At 42.5% G+C, this 9,256-nt stretch overlaps 1 protein-coding gene across 2 annotated transcripts in view; it reads left to right on the top strand.

The window, feature by feature from the left end:
* Positions 1–485: 485 nt before the first annotated feature.
* LOC118389102 (mitogen-activated protein kinase kinase kinase kinase 3-like) overlaps positions 486–9,256 on the top strand; it is a 76,326-nt gene continuing 67,555 nt past the window's right edge. Inside the window, exon 1 of one of the 2 annotated variants that reach the window (XM_035778847.2) lies at positions 486–738. In XM_035778847.2, coding sequence (XP_035634740.1) covers positions 643–738 — 96 coding nt within the window. In that variant the 5' untranslated portion in view covers positions 486–642. The remainder of the gene's footprint in view (positions 739–9,256) is intronic. The other variant, XM_035778846.2, reaches the window with a different exon arrangement.

The following is a 9,256-nucleotide window of genomic DNA, read 5'->3' as shown; positions in this document are numbered from 1 at the left end:
TATTGTTTTGTGTGCTTTCCAGTTTTACTGAAAAGCAATACAATGTATCAATATAGTAGCCTAATGCAGCATATGATCTATTATACCATAATTATTGATTGATATAATCAAACTCACAAGATCATTTTTCCAAGTTTATGATCTTATTTTCCTAATTCTCAAATTCTATGCTATTCTACTCTGGATATTTGTGAGAATGAGAAGAAAGGATCCAGCTGTAAACAAGTAGAGAATTACTAGGGTATTCATGATCCTCGAGTCAAAGACATTTCTGTAGGATACACAAAACCAAACTAGTCGCTTCTAAACTCTGGTTTCAGATCAGTTTAGCGTTTCACCCCCAACAAGTGAGAATTTGTGGACGCTAAACTGATCCTAGATCTGTGTCCAGGGGTAGAATTCTACCAGAGACCCCAGCCAGCCAGCGACCCACCCTCTTGTCACCCATTCCTTGCATTCCCCTCTTGGACAAGCTGGCTGCGGCGCACGCGCAGTGCTCAGAGGAGGCCATGTTAAAGTTACAGTGAAGTCAGGCTGTGATATTTTCTGACGACGTGTGTTTATATTGTATTTTTTTCGTTATATGTGGTGTCAGTGTTTCAACAAATATAGCGACTGGATAACTAAACCGGGGACCTAAAAATGGCTTCCACTTTCGACCTTTCAAGGCGAAATCCGCAAGAGGATTTCGAGCTAATACAGAGAATTGGGAGCGGGACCTACGGAGATGTATACAAGGTAAAAGGGATTTTAGCTATACATTGTCCTCATTTTTGATAAACCATTGATATGCTACAAATAAAGACATTGTTATTAGTAAACTGACTACAATGTAGGAACTTGGAGTAGCCTTCAGGAGTTTAGTCAGTCGGGAAATAACAGTGGTTGTTGAGATAGTAACTACTGTATATCCAAGCTGTTAGCCTGTTTACCAACTCTCTACAGATGTGTTCCAATTCACAAAGCCTACTACATCCGTAAGGAATTCTACCTATTAGTGTAAAACATGTATACGTATCCCGGTCAAATTCCACGAACGATATTGTTATAATGTTTCAATTTGCTTTCACAGTGTTGTCATCGCTATCCTTAGCACAATAGTGGACTAACGTAGCCTAACATTATTCCTTATAGTCAGTCATAGGACCTTACATGTTCTGTTTCTTCTTCTATGGTATATTGGCGATCGCACAATGTAATGTGCATCCTGCCACCTACTGTACGGGATGGACACAGGATTCCCCCACAAAAATAAATAAACTAAACTAAATCAAAAACTTTTCTGATAAAAAAATAAAACACATCTGATCGCTACACAGGCTCAAGGGGAAAGTGGGAGGACGGGTCTTCCGTAGTCAGTACCCCTTGCAAGTCTTCCGATGTAAAATCCTTAAGTCCCAATAACTTTTCTGCCGCAGCCACAATAATGTCCAGTTTCTTAGACTTCTTTGAGACTTGTGCTTAGAGTTTATAACTGTGGCAATGAACGACATTAAATCCACCTTTTTTAACACACAGGGTATCTTTTGACTGGCAGCAAACATTTATTACAGGCTGTGGTCGGTCCACTACCATCTCTTCACTAGCATCACTTGTTTTCTCAAACCTTTTAATCTCTTCCGCATAGGCGATTTGATTGACCGCTCTCACTTTTGCTACCTCAATCTCCTTCACCCTTACAGGGCACTCTAGGAACTCGGGATCATGATCCCCCCCCCCCCACAATTGAACACCAACATTTTTCTACACACCATTCTTCAGTATATTCTGTCCGTCTGCACCTCACTTGAAACATGGCTAAATCCTGTACAATTCTTACACTGCAATGGTTTGGGGAAGAAAGCTCTTACAGTGTATCTTACATAACCACACTTCACATGCATAGGTATTTGCTCTGTAACAAAAAACAACAGGACCGACATACTTTCTTATTTTTCTCCATTCACCCAACGGGTCAGACGCCGGGCACCAATCACACCAGGTTTTCTCTTCGGGTATTCAACCTAAACATCCGTCGTCACCCCTGAGATGATTCCTTTGACAGGTGATCTACTCCAAAGTTCAAAAATGCTGTTGTCCGGATTCTTTTGAGGCTCACTGCAATCTTCCTTTCTTCTTCAGAAATACAATTAAATCTAAATAAGACCACTCCTGTTCACTCTGACAAACTCCACTTTTCACAGTGCGTACTTCGACACCTCAAATGGGTCTCCTGCATAGGCATCCTTACGCAACAAACGCATCTCAACAACAAGCGATTCATTATCATTCATAGACGTATCCTCCACTCCAATTTTAGAGAAATTCCTTTTTATTCCAGTTTTTGATACTACTGTTGTAGTATTGTCCATTCAGAACATTCGTCTTCACCAACTTTGCCCATCGCAATGCTTGATTTGACCTCTGCAACCACTTCCGGCCATCTTTCCCTTCTCTGCCCCCTCCCACACGTTCTGTTTAACCCTTAAGACCCCAATATAATTCTAGAATGCTGCTGTAGATTTCTGAGAATTTTCAAGATAAAGCACATTTCTTTTAACACATTCCACACAAACAGACACAGCTCAAAAAGAAAGAACAAATGACAGATTTACATTACATTTACATTTAAGTCATTTAGCAGACGCTCTTATCCAGAGCGACTTACAAATTTGTGCATTCACCTTATGACATCCAGTGGAACAGCCACTTTACAATAGTGCATCTAAATATTTTAAGGGGGGTGAGAAGGATTACTTTATCCTATCCTAGGTATTCCTTAAAGAGGTGGGGTTTCAGGTGTCTCCGGAAGGTGGTGATTGACTCCGCTGTCCTGGCGTCGTGAGGGAGTTTGTTCCACCATTGGGGGGCCAGAGCAGCGAACAGTTTTGACTGGGCTGAGCGGGAACTGTACTTCCTCAGTGGTAGGGAGGCGAGCAGGCCAGAGGTGGATGAACGCAGTGCCCTTGTTTGGGTGTAGGGCCTGATCAGAGCCTGGAGGTACTGAGGTGCCGTTCCCCTCACAGCTCCGTAGGCAAGCACCATGGTCTTGTAGCGGATGCGAGCTTCAACTGGAAGCCAGTGGAGAGAGCGGAGGAGCGGGGTGACGTGAGAGAACTTGGGAAGGTTGAACACCAGACGGGCTGCGGCGTTCTGGATGAGTTGTAGGGGTTTAATGGCACAGGCAGGGAGCCCAGCCAACAGCGAGTTGCAGTAATCCAGACGGGAGATGACAAGTGCCTGGATTAGGACCTGCGCCGCTTCCTGTGTGAGGCAGGGTCGTACTCTGCGGATGTTGTAGAGCATGAACCTACAGGAACGGGCCACCGCCTTGATGTTAGTTGAGAACGACAGGGTGTTGTCCAGGATCACGCCAAGGTTCTTAGCGCTCTGGGAGGAGGACACAATGGAGTTGTCAACCGTGATGGCGAGATCATGGAACGGGCAGTCCTTCCCGGGAGGAAGAGCAGCTCCGTCTTGCCGATGTTCAGCTTGAGGTGGTGATCCGTCATCCACACTGATATGTCTGCCAGACATGCAGAGATGCGATTTGCCACCTGGTCATCAGAAGGGGGAAAGGAGAAGATTAATTGTGTGTCGTCTGCATAGCAATGATAGGAGAGACCATGTGAGGTTATGACAGAGCCAAGTGACTTGGTGTATAGCGAGAATAGGAGAGGGCCTAGAACAGAGCCCTGGGGGACACCAGTGGTGAGAGCGCGTGGTGAGGAGACAGATTCTCGCCACGCCACCTGGTAGGAGCGACCTGTCAGGTAGGACGCAATCCAAGCGTGAGCCGCGCCGGAGATGCCCAACTCGGAGAGGGTGGAGAGGAGGATCTGATGGTTCACAGTATCGAAGGCAGCCGATAGGTCTAGAAGGATGAGAGCAGAGGAGAGAGAGTTAGCTTTAGCAGTGCGGAGCGCCTCCGTGATACAGAGAAGAGCAGTCTCAGTTGAATGACTAGTCTTGAAACCTGACTGATTTGGATCAAGAAGGTCATTCTGAGAGAGATAGCGGGAGAGCTGGCCAAGGACGGCACGTTCAAGAGTTTTGGAGAGAAAAGAAAGAAGGGATACTGGTCTGTAGTTGTTGACATCGGAGGGATCTAGTGTAGGTTTTTTCAGAAGGGGTGCAACTCTCGCTCTCTTGAAGACGGAAGGGACGTAGCCAGAGGTCAGGGATGAGTTGATGAGCGAGGTGAGGTAAGGGAGAAGGTCTCCGGAAATGGTCTGGAGAAGAGAGGAGGGGATAGGGTCAAGCGGGCAGGTTGTTGGGCGGCCGGCCGTCACAAGACGCGAGATTTCAGAATACCTCCCTCTACCTTGTCACAACACAACTGATCGGCTCAAACGCATTAAGAAGGAAATACATTCTACAAATGAACTTTTAAGAAGGCACACCTGTTAATTGAAATGTATTCCAGGTGACTACCTCATGAAGCTGATTGAGAGAATGCCAAGAGTGTGCAAAGCAGCCATCAATAAAAAGTTTGGCTATTTGAAAAAATATAGTTATAGTTTGAATTGTTTTGCTCTTTTTTTTGGTTACTACATGATTCCATATGTGTTATTTCATAGTTTTGATGTCTTCATTAATATTCTACAATGTAGAAAATAGTAAAAATAAAGAAAAACCCTCAATGTGGCACCGTCATAGGATGCCACCTTTCCAACAAGTCAGTTCGTCAAATTTCTGCCCTTCTAGAGCTGCCCGCTCAACTGTATGTGCTGTTATTGTGAATTTGAAACGTCTAAGAGCAACATCTGCTCAGCCACAAAAGGGGTCCCCTTGAGTGATGGATCACGTTTCACCACCAACAGATGAATCTGGGTTTGGAGGATGCCATGGGAACGATACATGCCCCAATGCATAGTGCCAACTGTACAATTTGGTGGAGGATGATTTGGGAATGTTTTTCATGGTTCGGGCTTAGTTCCATTGAAGGTAAATCTTAACGCTACATGATACAATGACATTCTAGATGATTCTCTGCTTCCAACTTTGTGTTAACAGTTTGGGGAAGACCCTTTCCTGTTTCAGCATGACAATTCCCCCATGCCCAAAGCTAGGTTCATACAGAAATGTTTTTTTCGAGGTCGGTGTGGGAGAACTTGACTGGCCTGAATAGAGCCCTGACCTCAACCCCATTTGAACACTTTTGGAATGAATTGAAACGTCGACTGCGAGCCAGGCCTAATCGTCCAACATCAGTGCCCGACCACTAATGATCTTGTGGCAGAATGAAAGCAAGTCTCCACAGCAATGTTCCAACATCTAGTGGAAAGCCTTCCCAGATGAGTGGAGGCTGTTATAGCAGCAAAGGGGGGGGGGCCAACTCCATATTAATGCCCATGATTTTGGAATGAGTTGTTCGATGAGCAGGTGTCCACATACATTTTATCATGTAGTGTATGACACCACATTCATGTCAGTAGGAATAACACTCATTTTGTATTCCATTGTGTAAATACAAAAAAACCTAGAGTATTTAAACTGTTGTAAAAATGCTCACTTAAAATGTATAATATATTATACTTGTAAATATTATTTTCATATAAATAAAACAATTATCCAAAATGTGACGAGAGGATAATATTCAGATGGTATTTAAAAATCCACACAAAGTAGGCTATTTGATTGACAACAATTCCTACTTCTGTAACATTGTAAACATTCAAACTATTCAGAGACTCTTTCAAAATGTTGCTATCCTCTCTCAATAAGATTTAGTACAGACCAGGCCTAACATAAAATGTAGAATAGTAGCCTATTTTGACAACAATTCAGTGAACGCAACAAGTATTTGATAGAGAAGATACAAAACACAACTGTTGAGAGACAACAAAACATTTGTAGGAGAAATTCTTATTTCACACTGTCACTTTAGTATTGGCATTTAGCCTACAACATGTCATGGAACTTCTGGAAGCACTGCACAATCCTGCTAAGTGGCACAGAACACGCAGAGCACCCAAAATACATTTCTACACATCTCCCACTCTTTGCTCTGTGTCCACTCCAGATTTTACCTTTATTTAACCAGGCAAGTCAGTTAAGAACAAATTCTTATTTTCAATGACGTCCTAGGAACAGTGGGTTAACTGCCTGTTTAGGGGCAGAATGACAGATTTGTACCTTGTCAGCTCGGGGGTTTGAACTTGCAACCTTCCACTTACTAGCCATGGGAAAATCAAAAGAAATCAGCCAAGACCACAGAAAAATAATTGTAGACCTCCACAAGTCTGGTTCATCTTTGGGAGCAATTTCCAAAGACCTAAAGGTACCACGTTCATCTGTACAAACAATAGTACGCAAGTATAGACACCATGGGACCACGCAGCCGTCATACCGCTCAGGAAGAAGATGCGATCTGTCTCCTAGCGATTAACGTACTTTGGTGCGAAAAGTGAAAATCAATCCCAGAACAACAGCAACAGACCTTGTGAAGATACTGGAGGAAACAAAAGTATCTATATCCACAGTAAAATGAGCCCTATAGCAAAATAACCTAAAAGGCCGCTCAGCAAGTAAGAAGCCACTGCTCCAAAACCGCTTTAAAAAAGCCAGACTACAGTTTGCAACTGCACATGGGGACAACGATTGTACTTTTTGGAGAAATGTCCTCTGGTCTGATGAAACAAAAGTAGAACTGTTTGGCCATAATGACCATCGTTATGTTTGGAGGAAAAAGGGGGAGGCTTGCAAGCCGAAGAACACCATCCCAACCGTGAAGCATGGGGGTGGCAGCATCATGTTGTGGGGGTGCTTTGCTGCAGGAGGGCCTGGTGCACTTCACAAAATAGATGGCATCATGATGAGGGAAAGTTATGTGGATATATTGAAGCAACATCTCAAGACATCAGTCAGGAAGTTAAACCTTGGTTGCAAATGTGTGTTCCAAATGTACAATGACCCCATGCGTACTTCCAAAGTTATGGCTAAAGGACAACAAATTCAAAGTGTTGGAATGGACATTACAAGCCCTGACCTTAAACCTATAGAACATTTGTGGGCAGAACTGAAAAGGTGTGTGTGTGTGCGAGGAGGCCTACAAACCAGACTCAGTTACACCAGCTCTGTCAGGAGGAATGGGCCAAAATTCACCTAACTTATTGAGGGAAGCTTGTGGAAGGTTATCTGAAACGTTTGACCAAGTTAAACAATTTAAAGGCACTGCTACCAAATACTAATTGAGTGTATGTAAACTTCTGACCCACTGGGAATGTGATGAAAGAAATAAAAGCTGAAATAAATAATTCTCTCTACTATTATTCTGACATTTCACATTCTTAAAATAATGTGGTGATCCCAATTTACCTAAGACAGGGAATTGTTATTAGGATTAAATGTCAGGAATTGTGAAAAACTGAGTTTAAATGTATTTGGCTAAGGTGTATGTAAACTTCCGACTTCAACTGTACAGACGTTTTATTCAGTACTTTGTTGAAACACCAAGTCTTCTTAGGTATGACGCTACAAGCTTGGCACACCTGTATTTGGGGAGTTTCTCCCATTCTTCTCTGCAGATCCTTTCAAGCTCTGTCAGGTTGGATGGGGAGCATCGCTGCACAGCTATTTTCAGGCCTCCAGAGATGTTCAAGTCAAGGCTCTGACCGGACCACTCAAGGATATTCAGAGACTTGTCCCGAAGCCACTCCTGCGTTGTCTTGGCTGTGTGTTTATTGTTGTTATCCTGTTGAAGATGGCAAAGGATGGTCACACCAAATATGGATTTGATTTAGATTTTTGTTCTGCTCACTCACTTTGCATTTAGTTAATTGATAAATATAATCTATTAACATGTCTATTTCTGAAAGCATTCTTACTTTACAGCATTTTTCACACCTGCCTAAAACTTTTGCACAGTACTGTGTGTGTGTGTTTTATTTTTTTTCTTGCTGATATGAAAGATAAGGAATTGAGAGTCATGATCAAGGGCTATGCTCTCCCCTGTTATATTTATCAATGTACCTTGTATATCTAAAGATGGACAGGACAACAGTCTACAGATGACTATTGTTACATTCACAGTAGCCTATCTTTAACAAATGTCCTTTTCAGGCCCAAGAAAGCAATCGCCCAAGAGGCTCCCAAAGATAAATGCTGGCTTACACGGTTAAGGGTTTCTCAGTTTTAACTTATTATGTGAATGTTGGTCATGTTTTGAAATACAAGGCAACATTTTTCTGTGTAATCTTTGGCTAAGCTTGAATATTTAAAAATGACTTCAAGCCTACTTTGTTTTTCTAACCCTTTTAAAAGATGCATCGATAACTGTTCATATAATGAGTTTATATCCATACTTCAACGTTGGGATTCAACCCACTAGTCGATCTTTTCATTCTGAAGGTTTTAGCTTACAAGCACCAGTGGCCCGAGTTAGGCCAGAAAATGAGCTACTATACCAATTCTCTATTTTGAAGTAAATTGGTCCATTTCAGAAACCAGATAAACAGGCCCTGTAAAGGGATTCTTTCTTTCATTAAATACTTAGGTAAATACCTGGTAATTGGCGCTAACATGGGTAATTCTGTCATGACAGTTGGCACACGATTATTAACAAGCACTTATAATAATACGCAAACTACTTTTTACCGTCAGTGCCCACAGTGCCCCTAAATAAGAGCGGTAAGGGAGGTGACCTATGCTGCATTAAATATATATTTGTTTTAGGTAGACCTATCACCCTGAAAGTGCACTACACATCAAAGAACTTGTGCATTTCCTTTTCCACACTATCTCTTTTGAAATAGGCCTAATTATCATTGTGCTGTAGTATCCATTAGTGCTAAGTTAGGGACTACTTATTTCATGAGAAAAGCATTGTGAAAGGAAGTCTTACGCAAAGGTACAGGAAAGGGAAGCAGTAGGATCAAAGCCCTTGTCATTTGACTGAAACTGAAATACAAAGAAACAATTAGGCTATGTACATACTCTCTCTCTCATGCTCAACACAACTCATTGTCTTTGGGTCATAAACAATGCCCCCCTGTTTCACCCCTCAAACTACAGTGTCTGCGGAAATGATTGACACTCTTGATAAAGATGAGCAAAAATGACTGGGTCCTGGGGCGCCTTGTTAAGGTCAACGGCATCATTAACTTTACCCAGTACCAGGACATTTTAGACCAAAAAAAATTCCAGCAGACATTAACCCCAAGCACACATCAAAATCCACAAAGAAATTACCATCACAGTCTTATGACTTGAAAACCTGTGATTTGAATTGAAGAGCCGGAGGTGCAGACGAAGGATATCAAGGATCTGGAATGAT

This window comes from Oncorhynchus keta, chromosome 10, assembly GCF_023373465.1.
Source record: "Oncorhynchus keta strain PuntledgeMale-10-30-2019 chromosome 10, Oket_V2, whole genome shotgun sequence".
NCBI classification, from domain to species: Eukaryota; Metazoa; Chordata; class Actinopteri; order Salmoniformes; family Salmonidae; genus Oncorhynchus; species Oncorhynchus keta.
This window is presented reverse-complemented; position numbering and strand designations above follow the sequence as displayed.